This window comes from Triticum urartu, chromosome 4 (assembly GCF_003073215.2).
Source record: "Triticum urartu cultivar G1812 chromosome 4, Tu2.1, whole genome shotgun sequence".
Lineage (NCBI taxonomy): Eukaryota > Viridiplantae > Streptophyta > Magnoliopsida > Poales > Poaceae > Triticum > Triticum urartu.
In genome coordinates, this window is record NC_053025.1 from 312873433 (window position 1) to 312894096 (window position 20664).

At 48.7% G+C, this 20664-nt stretch overlaps 1 protein-coding gene across 1 annotated transcript; it reads right to left on the minus strand.

Moving 5' to 3' along the window:
• Positions 1-6: 6 nt before the first annotated feature.
• Positions 7-18940, minus strand: LOC125551567 (SAC3 domain-containing protein 1-like). Its single transcript, XM_048714819.1, has 3 exons — positions 18614-18940; positions 18325-18425; positions 7-158 (listed from the first exon to the last, which is right to left on the minus strand). The coding sequence occupies exons 1-3, from the start codon at positions 18807-18809 to the stop codon at positions 48-50; spliced, it is 408 nt and encodes a 135-aa protein (XP_048570776.1). The 5' UTR covers positions 18810-18940; the 3' UTR covers positions 7-47.
• Positions 18941-20664: the final 1724 nt, after the last annotated feature.

Consider the following 20664-nt stretch of genomic DNA (forward strand, 5'->3'; position numbering starts at 1 on the left):
CTTGTCTCACAGACCTTGTTCTATCAAATATGAAATCATGAACAATCTCAAATGGGTACTCTGAAGAATTTAGTAAATGCAAAAGATAATCCATCGTTTCTCGTAAGACTGGAAGAGGGCGTATATCTGATGCCTGTGTGCCGGTAGAGGAGATAGTTCTGCAAAACTAGCAGGAAACCAAGGGTTAGAAGGGGATTAAAAATCACAGACTCCTGCTAGTTTTTTTTATTAATAACCTCTTTACATATAATCAACAAAGTCATCCAGACAAACAGAAAAAAGCATAGATAAGGTTTGTAAGAATGTTGGTGGCTAGATTGGCTCCATGTTGCTTTTCTACAGTAGATAGTTTACAATGTTCACATAGTAGACAGTTCATGATTTTCTAGCCAGTGTCAACAATGTGTCACTTAACTTTGTATGCGTTACGCTCTGTTTAAGAATTCGTCGGGTTAACCAGTTAACTTGCCGATTAATCCCTACTCGTAGGGTCACCGAGTAGCCGATAAACTGATTAATCATCCAACTAATTGATTAACTTGCCGATTAGCCTATTAATCCCCTACTCGCTAGCCAACCGAGCAGCTACCAGTTAACGATTTCCTCAACAACAGCATGGAGAGAAAATGTGTAAAAAGAAAACAGACTGGAGAGAGGGCATCCTTCTACAGCACCCTGGGCCTTCCTGTGTTGCTCCCTAGCCGGCCCAGCCCCAGATAGCACCTGCCCACTTACCTGTTCATCTCAGCCCGCAGCAGCCCACCAGCGCCGATCCCATGTTCTTCTTCTTCCCTTCGTACGGCAGAGCATCCAGCAGGGACACGTCGGCACCTCCTCTGATTTGACGGCCGGAGGCGTCCCTAGGCTGCTATAAGACCACCCCGGTGCCCTAGACCTCCTCCTCCCTCCATTCCACCCTTCTCTTCCTCCTGCCGCCGCCAAGGTAAGCCACACCAAATCCTCTACCGCCGCCGCCCGCGCCATGGCCGAGGAGAGCTTCAACGCCGGCCCTTTCTTCCTCCACACGCTCCGCGACACCTCCACGACCTCGTTTGACTACCTCCCTGTCATCCTCTTCTTCCCCGTCGGACGCCGCACCTTCTCCATCGTTTCCGGTCGCCTCCGACCACCTCTCGTCAGTCCAGGCGCACGGCGTGCCTGTGGTGAGCATGCTCTTCCCATGCACCGCTTTTCCCCCTCGTTTTCTCCCTATCTCGTGTGAATCGACCGGAGCCCGAGGCACTTCCGCCATGGCATGGTCTCCGGCGAAGTTCCGGTGACCCTTTGCTCGGGATTGTTGGGACGGTTAGGCCCGCAGGATCCGGTAGATGCATTCCTTACACGGACATCTGTCAAGTGTTTTGTTCCACTCATGCTGCCTTAGTTTCCGTCATACCGGTGTTATGTTTCTTGATTTGCGTTCCTTACACGGACAAGGTTTATGGGCCCCCCTTGACAGTTCGATGTGAATAAAACTCTTCCAACAAGGCCCAACTTTGGTTTTACCATTTGCCTAATAACAACTAAAATTTGCATAGGGAGTAATTAACCCGAGGATTGTTAATCAACAAACCGGGCCAGGTCCAAAACGGGCGGCCTGCCAGGCCACCACGGGGAAACTCGAGGTCTGGTTTTACTCGTAGCTTGTCCCATCCGATCGTGGCCTGAGACGAGATACACACAGCTCCTATCGGGGTGTCGGCACGTCAGGAAGTCTTGCTGGTTTTGTTTTACCATTGTCGAAATGTCTTGTGCACCGGGATTCCGAGCTTGATCGGGTTGTCCCGAGATGGAGATTTTCCTTCGCGGATCGTGAGAGTTTATAATGGACTAAGTTGGGACACCCCTGCAGGGTTTAATCTTTTCGAGAGCCGCGCCCGCGGTTATGGGCGACTTGGAAATTTATGATATCCGGTTGTAGAGAACTTGACACTAAATCAAATAAAATACACCAATCGTGTGTGTAACCGTGATCGTCTCTTTTCGATGAAGTTCGGGAAGAGAACACGGTGGGGTTATGATTGAAACGTAGGTAGTTCAGGATCACTTCTTGATCATGTTAATTTGCGACCGATATGCGTAGTCACTCATCTTATTCTTGCACTCGTAAGCTAACTACTCATACATGCTTAGTGCTTGCTGCAACCTCACCACTTAACCTTGCCATACCCATAAGCTTTGGTAGTCTTGATATCATGGAATGAGATTGTTGAGTCCTCGTGGCTCACAGATTACTACAAATACAGCTGCAGGTACCTATGAGACAGACATAGGTGATGCCACAGAGCTCCAGTGGGAGTTTGACGAGGATCGTGGGCGTATGTACGTCTCGTTTTCGGACGATAAGTAGTCGCTCTTAGTCGGATAGATCTCGGGGTCTGTAGCAGGGTCGGTTATGTCATTTTATCGTTTGTTTTCGTCTGTAGTCGGACCCTGTCTTCATTTGGATGATGTATGAATGATTGCACTATATGGTGTAGACATGTGGCGAGTGTAAGCCTCTACCTAGTATTCTCATCTATTTAGTAAATGATATGTGCGAAGATATAACCATTCTTGTGACGGGCTCAATATGCGCTTATGCCCCTAAGTCGTGCCTCAACATGTGTGGGATATAGTCGCATATTGGGTGTTACATTAGGACACAGTCCCAACTAATGAAACCATCTATTTTACTCCCTTGAGGTGATTGGAAGGTGGTTTTGTTGTGACGTACCATTCCGGTCAGCAAAGAACTAAAAAAATGTTAGTCCCACATGCCATATTGGAATCATCTTCCCTCTATCTCTCCGGAAAGCAGGTCATTCTACCCATTACCTCTGTCCCTTAACAACAAGTCAACAACAACAACAAAGTTTTTAGTGCATCTCTAGCAGACCCCTAAAAACGCGCCAACCCGCAAAATAACCGCTCGTTTACAGTTTCGGGCGAAAAAGTGGCCCGAGCAGACACCGTATCGGCCCGCGACCTATAAAAAAAATTGCAAGGAGCGGAAAATCTTCGCCCTGAACCTTTAGATTCACAGGGGGAGGCCGATCCGAGCTCGACCCCTATCGGTTGTGAGATTTGGTGGGAGGGACATTTCCACGCAGTTGGTCCCGCTTCCTCTTCCCTCCGCCGCCAACCACCTCCCTCCGCCCGCTCAGAAGCACCTTCACCGGCTTCCCTCCGCCGCCATGGAAGCCTCCCAGCCGTCGGCCGTCACCATGGATGTCATCCACGCGCCACCCCCTACGATAGATCTCGTCGTCGGCCATGCCGCGCCCGTCGCCGTTCAAAGGTCCACCGCGCCACCCCGCAAGCGGCAGGGCAACGTCATCGTCCAGGGCGGCGCTCCCACAGCACCCGCCGGGAAGGCACGCGCACCCGCCGCCTCCGATGCGAATTTGGTCGGGCACCCACCGACGAAGAAAGGGAAGGTTTTCGATGCGAAACGCAAGAAGCTCGCCAGAAGACCTACCCCGCCAACACCTCCCCCGATTGCCCCGGCAAGAACTACCCCCAGGATGCCCGCCGACGGCGCTGCTGCCGCCACCCCCGAGGTGTTCGACGGAATGGGCGCGAGGTCTGATGCTTCGATTTCTTGCACTTCTTTCACTTTTCTCCATTGCGCGTGTTCGTGACTTGTTGAGCGAAATTGTAGCGCTGGTTTGCATGATGCGACTGCCGATTTCGTGCAAATGTTGGACGACAACACCGTCGACATCGATCAAGCCCCGATCGCTGATTATGGTTACAATGAGATGGATGGTGGCGTGCACGGTCATGATGAGGAAGAAGATGATGTGGAGGAGGTTGATGAGGGGGTGTTCGACGAAGTGCAAGCAAAATCACGCGCAAGATGAAGAACTACACGCCATTGGAAGATAAAATCTTGATCAAGGCTTGGGAATCGGTGTCTCTTGATGCGTGCACCGACACCGACCAAACCGCCAAGTGGTATTGGCAAATGATAGAGGATCAGTACCTCCGCATGATGGCAAAGTATCCCAACAGGACGCCACGCACCTTTCGGTCTCTCCAAGGTCGTTGGGACGTGATCAAGCTGATTTGTAGCCGTTGGGCTGCTTGCTTGACGCAAGTCCGCAATGAACCTCCAAGTGGTGCCATTGAATCCGATTATGTGAGTTTGTTTTCATGTCGCAAGTTGTGCAAATCTTTTGTAGTCATCGGAGTGGTTGCATAATTTGACATTGTTTTCATTTTGTATAGGACAAAATTGCGCAAGAAAGGTACAAGGATGTGGAAGCTTCTGGTAAAAAGGCATTTCAACTAGAGCGTTGTTGGGAACATAGTTACCAGGAATCCGGGTCGCCCGGGTCGAGGAACGGGGTCGAGGGTCGCGGGTCAACACCCCTCCGGAACATGGTTTGACAAGGGGTATACATCTTCGGAACGCTAATCAGGGACGTGATACGTCTCCAATGTATCTATAATTTTTTATTGTTCCATGCTGTTATGTTATCAATCTTGGATGTTTTATAATCATTTTATAGTCATTTTATATCATTTTTTGGTACTAACATATTGACATAGTGCCAAGTGCAAGTTCCTGTTTTTTCCGTGTTTTTTACATCGCAGAAAATCAATATCAGACGGAGTCCAAATGCCACGAAACTTTACGGAGAATTTTTATGGGCCAAAAGGAACACAACGGGCCCTGGCTGCGCCTAGGGGGTGCCCCGAGGGGGGCACAACCCACCAGGACGCGCCAGGAGGCCCAGGCGCGCCCTGGTGGGTTGTGCCCATCTCGGGTGCCCCCGGACCGCCTCTTTGCTCTATAAAACCCCCCAAAATCCCATAACCCTGGGGGAGTCAACAAAATATTCATCAAGCCACCGCAGAGTCCAGAACCACCAGATCCAATCTAGACACCATCTCGGATGGGGTTCACCACCTCCATTGGTGCCTCTCCGATGATGCGTGAGTAGTTCTTTGTAGACCTTCGGGTCCGTAGTTAGTAGCTAGATGGCTTCATCTCTCTCTTGATTCTCAATACAATGGTCTCTTGGAGATCCATATGATGTAACTCTTTTGCGGTGTGTTTGTTGGGATCGATGAATTTTGAGTTTATGATCAGACCTATCTTTTTATATCCATGAAAGTTATTTGAGTTTCTTTGATCTCTTATATGCATGATTGCTTATAGCCTCGTATTTCTTCTCCGATATTTGGGTTTTGTTTGGCCAACTTGATCTATTTATCTTGCAATGGGAAGAGGTGCTTTGTAGTGGGTTCGATCTTACAGTGCTTGATCCCAGTGACAGAAAGGGAAACGACACGTATGTATCGTTTGCTACTAAGGATAAAATGATGGGGTCTATCTCTACATAGATAGATCTTGTCTACATCATGTCCTCGTTCTTATTGCATTACTCCGTTTCTCCATGAACTTAATACACTATATGCATGCTGGATAGTGGTCGATGTGTGGAGTAATAGTAGTAGATGCAGGCAGGAGTCGGTCTACTAATCTTGGACGTGATGCCTATATAATGATCATTGCCTAGATATCGTCATAATTATTTGAGGTTCTATCAATTGCCCAACGGTAATTTGTTTACCCACCGTTTGCTATTTTTCTTGAGAGAAGCCACTAATGAAACCTACGGCCCCCGGGTCTTCTTTCTCATATATTTGCCTTTGCGATCTACTTTTTATTTGCTTTTATTTTCAGATCTACTAAACCAAAAACCCAAAAATACTTTGCTGCAATTTTCCCTAATTTATTTTATTTGGCGTTCGATCTATCAATCTACTACAAATTTATCTCACGTCCGTTTGCCTATCTTGAGGCGTCGTACCACGAAAAGGATTGACAACCCTTTAACACGTCGAGTTGCGAGGATTTATTATCTCTGTGCAGGGGCTGTTTACGTTGTGTTGCTTGGTTCTCCTACTGGTTCGATAACCTTGGTTTCGTATCTGAGGGAAATACCTACCACCGTTGTGCTGCATCATCCCTTCTTCTTTGGGGAAATACCGACGTAGCTTCAAGCGACATCAGGACACGGATCGCAATCCAAAGGGATTCAGGTCGATGACCTCGGTACGATACATGGGTCATGGACTCGTGGTAGACAATCCCGATGAAGTTGGAGGGAAAGAATCCCCTTTACGATCTGATATGGTTCCTTGTATTGCGGAGGGAAAAATTCCGCAACAAAAAGATTACTAAATGAGCCAAGTCAGCCCTTATGGCGTGATTTTTCTCATCTGCCATTATTACTTTCCACGAAGAGTTTGTCAACCAATTATCCCCAAATCCCGGTCCGGCAAGGATCAAGATCCGAGCCTCCCACCGTCGCCTCCACGTTCTCCTGTTTGCCCTTCCCACCATTCTTCTGCCTCAAACTTTCCTAGTCGGCGTCGGAATCCAAGCGGCTTGCAGCTTGCGTAAGTGCGAGACAGGAGATGCGCATACGGCGGCGGATAGCTCGAATGCCGGCAAGCGAGCAGGGGATCGCGGAAGGTCGGACTCCGGCAGGCCGGTTACTGGCGGAGTTCAGTATTTTGCAGTGCCTAGTGAGATTGCCTGGTAAGCATCAGTTCCCCATGAATTCGTATGTGTTTCTAGCAATCTTGCATTCTGCTTCTTGGAGTCTTGCACCTCAGTCTGGGTCAGCGTCCACCGATCGGGGTCGTGATCCGGCAATCGATCCAGCTCGACCCGGCGTCGTCCCCAACCCTCGATCGGGGTCGATCGACCCCGGGACATGGACGCGCCACCGACCCGCGAACCAGGCTACTATGGTTGGGAACTTCTTAAAGATAGCGAGAAGTGGAAGGTGATTGACAAAGAATCCCCACCGAAGAGAGGTGCACTCACCAAGATGGATGATGATGATGAAGATGACGATGGCCCAAAAACAAGAACAAGCCCGATGGAAACAAGAAGGCCAAGGACAAGATCAAGAAGGAAGCGGAGGCATCAAGCTTGCGGGACAAGCTAGATCACATGATCAAGTTCAATGAGGTATTGATGATCAAGATATTGGAGGCAAGAAAGGAGTTGGCCGAGAAGAAGGCTCAAGAGAAGCAAGAGAAGTGGCAACTACTCAAGGAGGAGACCGTGCGCAAGGCCCGCCAATGAGAGAAGAGCCATGGCCAAGCTCCCTCAGGCCTCGTTTGTTTCGTGTGGGTCGGAGGGGCTTTCAAGGGATTAACCCCGCGAGTCCAAAATCCCCACAAAACCTCGTCGACCTGTTTGGTCCGCGACGTTACATGGGCCCAACCCTCTCGCTTCCCGTTTGATCCACGTCTTCCCACGCACTTCAGAACCCTCGAGGGGGGGAGGGGGGGCTCGAGGATTTGGAGACGCCGCCGCTCGACTCGTGAAGACGCCGCCGCCGCCCGACTCCTCTCCAAGACTCCACCGCCATGCGCCTCCCCAAGATGCCGCCCGACGCCTCGACGCCGGTGTACCTCCACGGCGTACTAGACTTCTCCCCGGTGGTAAGTCCTCACCTCCCCTCCTTTCCCCTCGTCGTCTAGGGTTTTCCATCGAACATGGCTGTTGCCTCTTCCTCCCCGGCCACACGGTCTCCGAGGTGCTTGATCCCCGCCTCGTCCAAACCGGTCGTCACCAAGTCGTGGGCGACGATGTAGGGCTCGATGCCGGAGTTGCCGGACTTGTAGTAGAGGTGGAGCAGCATGGAGCAGCGTCCACATCCCTCTGCCTCTGCTGCTGCTGCACAATTCCCTTGCATCTCCATCTGCTCTCCTGTTAATTGATCGCGCCCCTGTGAGTATACTGCTCTGTTCCTCATACTGTTAATTGGTCGTGTCCCTATGTATATATCTGGTGACTGTCTGTCTAATTGTCTTCAATTCATGGATTATCATTACCTGAATTTGTCAATCACGTGTGAATGAAATTAATGGAGAAAGGATTCATTCTTCTTCAGACCCTTTTTCTTTCTTTCTGATTGAGTGAATGGATACTGGTGTGGATGTGTCTTTCTGAATGCATGTGCACTTTTAATTAATTTCCTTCTGAATAGAGACTACGGTGATCTAAATGGCTGATCGGCTTCCGTTTGTGAAACGGAATTCGGATCTTGCAACGGAGAAAGTACTTGACTTAAACATTCACTTGTAGTAATTGCACACTTCTTTCTTTGTATCTAGAGGTAAGTTTTCTTGGACTAAACAATAGTAAGCAAATTACTTGTTTCTTTTCTTCAATTTCTTGTCATATAGACATTTACTGTTTTTGTTACTTGTCATGTGGTAGTCAAGTTGTTGGTCTGATTCTTGTATTTCTTAATGTCTTTGATAGAGGTAGTTTTAATACTCTTGCTTTTTATTCTGATGGATTCTTTGGACCTATCTAGGGATATGAACCAATTGCAGTTTGTAAGCTCAAGTCTGTTCTTGATGGATGCTATTGTTCCATCAAGTCTGGATGTAATAGTGAGGTCTTTTTGATAATACATAATACATGTAACTTTTTTCATTATCACTTGCTTGCAGAGCACCCCGTCAATTTTCTAGAAGAATATTAAGTTTAAATTCCATATCTGTTTGACATGATTAATTAATCTGGTTGTTTCGTGTCTAAGCATATTTGCTTGCAAGATTTCTGCACTTATTTTTTTCCACGTACGTACTAGTATATCTTGTTGTTCATAGATAGATTACTGTATGATTTGTATATATCACTGTCTGTAGGTGACATGGAGAGATTAATTGTCTGAACTATTGTAGATGTCCTTATCATGTTGCTTAGTGGCGCCACACGTGTCCAGGTCCTCGCTATCCTCGCCAATGTTTCGTATATGAAGGGATAATCCTGCTCATTTTTGGGTATGGGAATGCTCTTGCTTTGAACGATGACTTCTAGTCGTTGCATCTGTGTGTATTTGTATGTTGTAATTCGCTGAGCGAACTGTTATGAGCAGAGTACTAGAACATCGGTTGGCCTATTTAGCTTTCTTGTACTAGTCATCTGTCTGACTTGTTGGCCTATTTAAAAAACTCATCTCCTTTTGTTTTAGTAGGCTCTTTGGCAACTAGAGAAGCAATCTGGACAAACTTTTGGCCATTCAAAAACTCGATGATCATGACATCGTAAGAGCAATTCATCTGTATGACAACATCATTCTCATCCTTGCTTGGTCTGTAAATATGTAATTGATTGTGAGCTATTGCAAAAGTACCCTGTATAGCGTTGTGTTTGGTGTTGTGAAAGATCATGTTGCTATGAAGATATTATTGGTTTCAAGTCATGCTGCTATGAGAGATTATGTTCTTGATGTGAAGAACTGCTGTCACATTTTTATTAGGTGTCATTCACAATTTTATAGCAAGTTTGTCTAGCTATGATGCTAATTAACCTGTAAAGATTGGATTTTTAACTGTTTTACACCATTTTAACTCAATAGGGCGATCTCTGCCTACCTGTTTTATATGAAGGGGATTGTGGCTGGAGAGGGATTTGACGTTTCAAGGGGATCTGAGGGGAATGAGTAGAAGAGGGGGATTCACCAAATCCCCTGAAATCCCCTCCTCCCCAAACCTCTCAAATCCACTCCTACCAAACAAAGCCTCAAGAGGAGAACAAGATCATGATCATGAATCGAAATGAGATGAATGAGGTCACCAAAGAATGGCATGATGGCAAGGTTGGAGATCTTGGAGATGAGGAGGCTAGCCGCAAGAGGCCATGCGGTGCCAAGGTTCGGCGGTGGTTCGGCAAGTGGTGGTGGCAATGGTGCGGTGAAGACTTCATCTTGTGATGATGATGACGATGGAGTGATGATGGGTGCGATATCTTTTGGGTTGTGGCGCGAAAACTATGTTCAAATGTCGCCAAAATTGTGTTTGAATTCTCGAAATTTCTGTTTTATTTGTCAAAATCGCCGTCAATTGCATTGTGTGGTTTTACGGTTTGAGGGCCGAAATCGGCAGCGTGCGGAACAGAGCCCGCAAACCAGAGCGGGTTTGCGGAACAGAGCCCCGATATTCTCTTTTACCGCTTGGGTTTGCAGGATCTGTTCGGCCGCAGCCAATTTCGGCCATTAAAATGCGCTTTTCTCGGCCCTTAACCCGGTTATAAGGGTTGCGGTTTAAGGGGTCTCCTAGAGATGCTCTTAGTCCCAAACAAGTTGGGGTAGGCTAGAGCTGAAACCCATAAGATCTCGCAACCAACTCATGGTTCTGACACATGGATATCAAGCTTCCACGCACTCTTGTCCATGGCTAGTTCTTTGGTGATACTCCGGTCCTTCCCTCTTAACGGACTCCTCCCATGTCAAGTTTGATCTACCCCAACCTGTCTTGACATTATCTGCACGCTTTAGCTGTGTGCTATGCACTGACGCTTCTGGAGGCCTGCACTGAATATGCCCAAACCATCTCAGACGATGTTGGACAAGCTTCTCTTCAATCGACGCTACCCCAACACTGTCTCGTATATCATCATTCCGGACTCGGTCCTTCCTTGTGTGGCCACACATCCATCTCAACATGCGCATCTCCGCCACACCTAACTGTTGAACATGTCGCCTTTTAGTCGGACAATACTCAGCACCATACAACATTGCAGGTCGAACCGCCATCCTATAGAACTTGCCTTTTAACTTTTGTGGCACTTTCTTGTCATAGAGGATGCCAGAAGCTTGGCGCCACTTCATCCATCCGGCTTTGATTCAATGATTCACATCTTCATTGATATCCCCATCCTTCTGTAGCATTGACCCCAAATATCCAAAGGTGTCCTTCTGAGGCACCACCTGCCCATCAAGGCTAACCTCCTCCTCCCCCTCGTGCCTAGTAGTACTGAAACGCACCTCAAGTACTCAGTTTTAGTTCTACTAAGTCTAAAACCTTTGGATTCCAAGGTTTGTCTCCATTGCTCTAACTTCCTATTAACCCCATCCGACTATCATCGACTAGCACCACATCATCCGTAAAGAACATACACCATGGGATATCTCCTTGTATATCCCTTGTGACCTCATCCATCACCAGGTCGAAAAGATAAGGGCTCAAAGCTGACACCTGGTGCAGTCCTAACCGACGCCCGCAATTCCCATCTTCTTCGTTCGCAATGGTGACGCCCACCCAGCCTTGCGACGCCTTATCACTAGTGGAAAAACGGCTAGCCACAACTTCTGTTTGTGGCGCGCCATTTTTCATCAACGCCAGCACTATTTTTTCCAAATAGTGCTGGTGTCTGCCAAATTGGTACGCCAACTATAAGTTGCTATTGCTGACGCTGGCAATACATCCTACGCCACTACTATGCGGGCCCAGTTGTCGTGACCAGTTGCAGCATATTGGTGTCGTGTGATTTATAAACACGCCATAAATACTTTACATTGTGTTGTCGTGTCTTCGCCCGAAACACCAGCACTAAGTTGTGCCTATATATATGTTGGCAGCCCCTTCTTTTCACATTCACTTCCATTCTCCACAAAATTCTACTCCCTCTTAGTCGGCTGCTTTGGTGACAATGGACCCAGCGGAGCTTGTCGAATCGGCACGAGCCACCCATTCGAGCCCACGTCGGCGTGGCTCGCAAGTTTGGGACTCCACCGCCTTGGCCGAGCTCTCATCGGGCCCCGTTAGCCACGACATGCGCTCGTCACGGCCAATGCGGCCAGCCCTGTCTGGCGAATCATGCCGCTGCGCGACGTCCCTTCGATGATCCGGCAGCTATGCCACCGGCGCCGAAGCTGCCAGGAATCGAGCGAGGGCACCTGTGCTGCTTTTTTGCGGTTGTGGACGCCCTGCTAATAAGCATATGTCGCACACACAAAGTAATCCAGAGCGAGAGTTCTACATCTGCGGTAACCGTGGAAAGGTACGTAATATATATGACAGAAAATACCTCGATATTCTGCTAATTTGCACAATTCTCGCGATCATTAATATGTGTGTGTGTGTGTGTGTATTGTGATCCATAGGCGTCAGGGACAAAATATTGCTACACATGGATATGAGTGAGTTGCTCGAGTACTCCATTGGTGAACTAAGACAAGCTGAAGACTGATGTGATGCGCGGCCAAATCCAAAAATTCAAGATGCTTCGATATGCCCTTTTAGCTAGTGTTATGCTTGGCCTCGTTCTCCCTGCTGGATCGGTGGCAGCTTTTTTTCTCATGGGAATCATTACACTGATGATGTTCTTAGTCTAAGATCAAGAGTGTGTACACTGTAGTACTAGAAGTTTATATATATGTGTGTGTGTGTGTGTGTGTGTGTGTGTTATTATTTTCATCCTTCAACTATTATGTATCTATGCTAGATTAATGAGATCGATTGATGCTGGAAAATAAAACAATAAATAATAAAGAATAGGAAAATAAAACAATAAAATAATAAACAATAGGAAAATAAAACAATAAAATAATTAGTAAAAATAACAATATAATAAACAATAGGAAAATAAAACAATAAAATAATAAACTAAACATCCATATACATATAAAAAACAATATGTGTAGAAGATAGTAATGGCGTTGGCCTCGTAGGCCAATGCCAGCAATTACCCCACAGCCGCAATTACCCCACCGCCCTCCGCAGGAGATATTGATTAAATTACACCCCCCCCCCAACACCCACACCGTCGATCCCCATTAAATCACCGCCGCCCCCATCGCCCTCGCCTCCCCTGCTTCCACCGCCTCCGCCTCCACCGCCGAAGTCCCCATTGCCGTCGCCTCCACCGCCGAAGTCCCCGTCGCCGTCGTCGTCGCCTCCGCATCCACTCCTCGCCGTCTACCGCCGCCGCTAGTGAGTTCTACTTAGTGTAGTGTAATAGTAGTGTAGAAAATTATCGAATTTTGTGTATACGAGTAGTGTAAAATTTTAGTGTAGTTGTAGACTATGATTTTAGATAGTGTAATTTATTAAATTTCTAGTAGTGTACTTGTGGTGAAATAATGTAGTGTAGTTGTAGACTATGATTTTAGATAGTGTAATTTTATTGTATTTCTAGTAGTGTACTTGTGGTGAAAGAATGTATAGTGTAGTTGTAGACTATTGTATTTCTCGTTAATATGCCCATTTTTTACTAACTTGTTTAGTTATATATATATGCATCGTCACAGATGGCACCGAAGTTTCGTGGTGTGCGACAAAAGGGAAATAAGAACTATGCCACCATTAGGAAGGACAATGTCGTCCACGAACTTGGCCATTGGGACACCACGGAGTTAGCGGCGCGCGCTTATGATGCCATGGCAGGAGAGTTCTTTCAGGAAGGGGCGAATCTGAACTTCCCTGAGTGTCGTGAGTTCGCGATGTTCCTCGCGCCTAAGGACATGAGGATATGCACTAGGGTTGAGGAGAAGGAGAGCAAAGAGGCCGAGATGTAGTTCTTCGACCCATTGGTGAGCGAGCTTGCGAGAGATGACAAACTCGTGGAGGCCAACAAGATGATGTTACTTCAGTATGCAGCCAGGAAGAGCGCAGAGGAGGATGCCTTGGAGCGTGAGGAGGGTCAGCAGGGGTGTCGTCGTAGGTCGACTAGGCACGACCACGAGGCCGGTCCCTCTGGCCACTAGCTTAGCGCGCGCTACCTATTTCATATGAACTGTTTAACTTTATGCATGTTTTATGTTTGAACTACGCATGGTTTGTAGAACTGTTTTATTACAAGTACGTATGTGTTAATAACTAGTGGGCGGATAGCGCTGGTTTCGTACTAACTGCTTATTATGTTGCATTATATTTGTGTGCATCTTAATTATGTATGCTTATTTTTCTCAACTTCATGCATGAAAGCAGTAGATGGATGCCCCATGTGAGACCTGTGGTTCGGTGAGATGCCGAAGGGATAAGAAGTTCTTCATAGATCAGCCGAATGACTTCCTCACTAGGACGGTATGTTTTAGTTGAACATGTTTTGATTGAGTTTCATGCATGACAAGACAATTGTGTAACTAGCTAGTTACTTCTTTCTTTCAATTTTGCTCAGGTCATCCCTTGCAGGGCAAGGCATGACTTCTTAGAGAAGTTTAAAGTTCCAGTTGATGCCACCATCACATTCTAGTGCACCCTCATGAAGATGCTGACGGCCCAAAAATTCAATTGTCTTGTCACTAACGATGCAAACTGCACCTGCTTTGGTTGCCCTGGTTGGAAAGCCCTTGCAGATGCTTACAAGATGGAAGCTGGGGAGAGAGCCACGTTGACATCCCTCCGCACCCCCTCTGCTCACCGATCTTTTAATACCCGTTGATCCCTGCCGATAACATTCCCCCTAGCTGTGCAGAGGTGTTGCTCCTGTTCAGTGTGGAAGTGATGGAAACAACGACAGAGATAGATCTGCCATAAGTAAAATTAGCAATCAAACAAATGGGAACTAGCATGGCAGGTAATATTGAGATAATGAAGCAGCACAAAGGTTGTGGAGGAGCAACTCCACCTTGCTGCTATATGTTAGACCTTTGAACCTGAGCATTGATAGTTGTGGATGACACTAGGAGAGTTGGGACAATTTTCGTTGGTTTATTTCTTACACAATGCCATGCCAACCTGAGGGGTTGGGGTTACATACTTATAGGCTGCTAGCCAGCCAAGCATATGCTGAGATGCTACTAAGATGCCAGTCTAAGATGCTAGTCTAAGATGCCAGTCTAAGATGCTATCCTAACTGCCAGTCCTTGATGGTCAGGAACTCTATCCTAACTGCCACAAGGACCATGTGCTGCAGCCCCACAACGACCCTAGTACACAGACTTATCCAACATTCTCCCCCTAAGTCTTGTACGTCGTCTTGTGGGAGTGTTGAATCATCCCGATCCTGGAGCAAAGCTCGAGGAACTTGACCCTCCCAAGAGGCTTGGTGAGCAGGTCTGCGAGCCGATCCTTGGTGTTGATGTAGCTCGCCTCGATGCTCCCTTCTTCCACACAGCTGCAGATGAAGTGGTACCTCAGCCGGATGTGCTTGCTCCGTTCGTGGAACACGGGGTTCTTTGCCAGGGCCAGGGCGGACTTGCTGTCCACCAGGAGCTGCACCGTTCTGGTGTCTTGAACGAGAAGATCACCAAGCAGTCGAGCGAGCCAAAGCGCTTGAGTGCAGGCGGTGGAGGCCGCTATGTACTCAGCCTCACAGCTAGACAGGGCCACCACCTGCTGCTTGACTGATTGCCAGCTCACGAGACACTTGCCGAGGAAGAGGATCTCGCTCGTGCTCTTGCTGGTGTCGATGTCGCCGGCGTGGTCGCTGTCGCTGTACGCGACGAAGTGTGCTGCCCCCGGACACCTAGGGTAGTGGAGGCCGTGGTCGAGGGTCCCTGCTATGTAGCGGATGATCCTCTTCACTGCCTGCTGGTGTTCCGACGTCGGTCGCTCCATGAACCGACTGACATAGCCGACGGAGAATGCTAGGTCCGGCCGTGTGTGGGTGAGGTAGCGAAGGCTCCCCACAAGGCGTCGGTACTGCGTAGCATCCACTTCCTCCGTCGTGCTGTCGCGGCTCAATTTCAGCCTCTCCTCCATCGGAGTGAGAGCTGGATGGCAGCCGGTGAGCCCAGCTAGCTCAACGATGCGCTTGGCATAGGCGGACTGTCGAAGCGCGATCCCGGAGTGATCCTGGTGCACCTCAATCCCTAGATAGAAGGAGAGGAGCCCTAGATCACTCATCTGGAAGGTGGCCTTCATGTCTTCCTTGAATGTCGCCACCTCTGCATCTTTGGTGCCGGTGATCACCAAGTCGTCAACATAGACGCCCACCGGCAGGGCATTTCCTCCACTGCCCCGTCGGTAGACAGCGGCCTCATGCGGGCTTTACTCGAAGCCCATCTTCTTCAGCATGGAGTCCAGCTTGGCGTTCCACGCCCTAGGTGCCTGCCGTAGGCCATAGAGGGCCTTGCGCAGGCAGAGTACCTTGCCCTCCTGGCCGGGAATCGCAAAACGCGGTGGCTGATGCACGTAGACTTCCTCCTTCAAGTCACCGTTGAGGAATGCCGACTTGACATCCATGTGATGGACACGCCAGCCCTCCTGGGCAGCTAGCGCAAGGAGAAGTCGCACGGACTCCATCCGTGCCACTGGAGTGAAGGCGTCGTCGAAGTCGACTCCTTCCTGCTGCAAGAAGCCTCAGGCCACCAGGCGAGCCTTGTGCTTGATGATGGCGCCGGCTCCATCCCTCTTCAGCTTGAACACCCACTTAAGGGTGATTGCGTGGTGACCACGAGGGAGGTCAGCGAGCTCCCAGGTGCGGTTTTGCTCGACCGCATCCATCTCCAACTGCATCGCGGCGCGCCATGCCGCATCTCTCTCGGCCTCTACAAAGCACCGTGGTTCGCCGTCCTCACACGCGAGTTGTAGCTGCGCCTCCAGGTCACGTGGCATCAGTCCCGGCACCGGCTGGTCGCCGAGTAGGTCATCCATCGTGCGATACCGCAGCTTTTCGCCTCCATACCACGCGTCGACCCGCTCCTCGTCGTGAGTGAGCGGGGAAGCAAACTTCATCGGGTTGTGCTCTGCGTGAGCTGGTGCTGATGAAGATGAACCCGGAGTGGTGACCGCCGGGGCTGGAGTATGCGGCGTCGCCAGTTGTGGTGCCGTCGGCGTAGCGGGCACCGGAGTCGATGTAGTTTTGGGGGCCGGGGTAGACGTGCCCGGCGGAGAGGAGCTGCTTGCTCCCCCGGCTTCCTTGAAGTGAGCGTACTCGACAATGAAGTCGTCATACGTCGGCGTCGCGCCGTCGTCCACCGCCTTGTCCCATTGCCACCCTCGCCCTTCGTTGAACACGACGTCTCGCGCCGTGCGCACACGCTGTGTCTTTGGGTCGAGGATGCGGTAGGCCTTTGAGCCCTCCGCGTAGCCGATGAAGACTCCCGGAGTGCTCCTGTCGTCGAGCTTGCCGATGTGCAGGAAAGACCGATCGCGAAGTTCCTTCCTAGCTTGGCCTCCACGGTCCCTCTTATCTTTACCGTTCGTTTGCCTCAGGATTTGTGCAGGAAAGCAGAATCACGAGCGCGCAGCTGTTCGCTGCACTTTCATTAGCTGATGCGGTCCAGTCTTGTCATGTCCGTGAACTGAAACGTTGCTGCAGCAGCAGGCTTTCTTGCTATGAGACAAACTCATACTAGTTGACCTGATGTCCAGCATCAAGCTCCCATGCAAGTTGCAACTATTATAATACTTTTGTACTAGAGTATCACATTCTATAGAAAAGAAAAACACATTTCTTCATTCTTTTGTACGAGAAGTTGGACTAGGTTATCATCTGAATATTTTGTTGCAAATTACAATGAGGAAAAAAGTTTCATGTTGACAATCAAATGTCTACCTCTACATCTCTCACCACATGCCCGAATAGAAATTATAAATTATATGCTTAATATATGATGTACTGAATTTATATGCTAAATAGAAATTATAAAATCCCCACAATTTATTGTGTCAAATATATGATGCAATACCAACTCTCTCTCTACATATCTCTCTCGGAGGGAGGAGGCAAGGGATATAAGGCAGCAGTAATTTTGAGACCATGATTTTTTTCTAGATGACGATGTGGCTTCTCATGTGGTTCACAGAGGATCCCGCTGAAACGTTATTAGGATCAACTCCATTTATTACTGCGTGATGGAATCCACGGGTCCAAACAACACAAGAATGGACAAAAGCATGCCAGACTAGTCTGACGGACCCGTCATGTCGTGTACAGTACCCTGACTCGCGCCAGACCATTAAGCGCTGAGCGCCAGACACAGCTTCTAAACTTCCGTTCCTGGGCACACATCTCTATGCATCGAGGCCCATATTGAACGCCTAAGATAGTGGGTACCGCGTAGCTCGCGCTACAAAAAACCGCTCTCAAGACCGATCTGATAGGAAGAGGAGATATAATATACTTAACATTAACAAGCCTTGAAGTTTGGGGTTGTAACTTAAACTCGGCATTGAGTTCAGGATTGTAATGTGCACTTCCCTCAACAATACTCCCTCCATAAAGATCTAAACGCTCTTATATTTCTTTAGAGGGAGTACAAGTCTAACTGTGTTACAGGCGCAATCTCAGGACGATCGCAAATTCAGCCTGTGTGTATTCCGGCAGTGGTTGGACAAAAAGAATGCGGGTCAGGTGTGCGCAGCAATTGTACACAACTAACATAAAGAGTCCACTGTTCACCTGCAGCCTATCATTGCCAACGCTAATTTTCAGTTAAGCAAAACTTCATGCCAGGCTAACTACCACATGGAACAAAACTAATCTCACCATTTGCATCATAGAAACAATCCAAGCACATAAGGACCAAAAGGGACTACCCATAAAGCATCAGGCTGAACCAACAGCATGTATAAATCAGGAATAACCTCCACGCGTATATGGATAATTGGAGATCATGGACGGCTCACCTTCTTGACGGCGAGGGAATGGGACGTGCGCATGGGGTCGCTGCTCACACGCTCAAACACGGCCAGATCTCGGAGCCGCTCCCTCTGCGCTCTCTCTGTAGCTGCAACAGAAACATTAGCAACAATGAGTTTAAACGTCAACCAATTGATGAAGCTAGACCACTGATCGCGTAATTTCGTCGAACAGATGGTGCGCGTCAGCTCCGCGAGAACCCGGTGGGGAGCTTCGGTTCTCCGAACAGGTCAACGGCTCCGTGCAGGCTGAGAGAAATTGGACGAAGGGTGTTACCCGGGCACATGTCGGGACAGGTGCCCACGATCGGCTGGGCGTCGCTGGGGATGACCGCGGCGGCGGGGGCGGTGGAGGGAGGAGGTTGTGTGGAGGGGCGGCCGCGGTCTTCACACCGGCCCGGCCATCCTCGGCCTCGGGCGTTGCCGCGCGCGTAGCTCCGGCCCCGATTGCCCGCCCCGTCGCGCCGATCCATGCTCGGTTGAGAAGGAGCTTCGCCCCGTGCCGCGATCTCGGGGATAGCTCGGTAATTTGTCACCCATGGAAACGCGACGCTGGCTGAGGGCAGCGTGTTTGGTTCAGGGGAATTAGAGATGTCGAATGAGAATTAAGGAGTAAGGAGATTAAAAAATCACTGTTTGATTAGAGGGAATGGGAGTTTAAGTGGGAAGAGGACTGGGAGTTGGGAAGCCAATTTCCATCGATTTTTTTCCAGGGAGTACCTTGTTAATTCGTGAGGAGAGTTTATCCCACGTCAATTTCCATCATATGCCAAACAAGAGAATGGGAGTAAAAATCTACTTCTCATGCCTAATCCCTTCACAAACACTCTTGTGCAAACTCCCATTCCCTTGCCCAAGTGTTTACCAAACAGGCTGTGGTTGATAAGACAATCTTATCTTAAGTCTTGCATGTAATTTAGAGATGACAAAAAAGTATGTCTATAATGGGTTATATCTTAGCCTTATCTTCAATAACTAGCAATTCCTTGAAACATGGTGAGACAAATTATGCTAAAAGATCATTTCTTGTCTTATTTTAAATAAGAGAAGACAAGTCTTTTCTTACGAGTTCTCTCTCCTTCACCTCATTATTTATCCTACGTGGCACTCCTAAGATAGCATTATTGTACATGCACTGAGTGTAGTGTGTGGTTGCGACGAAAACTCGCTGGCGCGGACGAGCTTTTTCTCGAGTACCATGAGTGTGTGTACTGCTCTCTATTTCTAATTTCTAATGTTTGAGTTGGTTCAATAGTATTCATGGTTTATTTTCGTTTCATCATTTTCAACCATTTTATTTCGCTGGTTTTTTTCGTCCTTTCCCTACTCTATTTGTTTAGTTTCGCATGTCCTATCACACAACGAAAAAAATCTGAACAGATCAGAACTTTTCATACCGACGTAAGTTATTTAAGTAATATCTTTATGTGAAAGAATCAATCACGATCAATCTCTAAAAATCAAATTTAAATTAATTACCTTAAATCGTTTCATCACATTAATTTTTTTTCGCGAATACGCTAAGGATGCGTATCTTTGCATTGATAGAAGGAGAGTGTTTACAGCATGAGATTAGGATGACCCACTATGCCATGTACACAAAAGGGAGGCATGGAAGTGGACGTCGAGCAAACAGACGGGGTTGCTCATCCCCAAGAAAACTCAAGCCTATCGCTCAGGGATGATGTTGGTGATCGCGGCGGCGCCGTCCTGGGCCCAGAGGCGCGCTTCGTCCTTGATGGTGGAGCACAGGTGGGAGACAGAGGGTCAGTCCCCGTCGAAGGTGCATCTGTTCCTATGCTTCCAGATCCACCAAGCGGTGAGGATGATGAGGGAGGATAGTCCTTTTCGCATGGCCGCGGGCGCGAGAGCACAAGAGGAGGCCCACCAGGTAAGGAAGTCGGTGTCTCCGGTCGGCAGATCAGCGGGGAAGCGAGCCCAAGCAAGAACATCGTACCACACCTGGCGGGAGAAGGAGCAGCCAGCCAGCAGGTGTTGCATCATCTCATCTTCTTGGTCGCAGAGGGCACAGGCGGGCTCATGGGGCAGGCCATGTCTCGCGAGATGTTCGGCCGTCCAGCACCTATCTTGGAGGGCAAGCCACATGAAGAACTTGACGTGAAGCGGAGCCCATGATTTCCACGTGAGCTTCCAGTGTGGTTCCTCACAGGCACCACGGAAAAGGGCCTGGTAGCACGAGCTGGCAGAATAGGTGCCTGAAGAGGTCCAGCGCCAACGGATGGTGTCCGGAGAGTCGGTAAGCTGAAAGTGCCGAAGCGCCCGCCAAAGCTGCACATACTGCACCATGGCCTTCGGATCGAGAGCGTC

Coding starts and splice junctions, on each gene's coding strand:
- LOC125551567 (XM_048714819.1), bottom strand. CDS start 18,809: ATGGATCGGCGCGACGGGGCGGGCAATCGGGGCCGGAGCTACGCGCGC. Junction 18,426..18,613: donor CTGTCCCGACATGTGCCCGG/GTAACACCCTTC, acceptor TTTCTGTTGCAG/CTACAGAGAGAGCGCAGAGG. Junction 159..18,324: donor ATTCCCTCGCCGTCAAGAAG/GTGAGCCGTCCA, acceptor CTAGTTTTGCAG/AACTATCTCCTCTACCGGCA.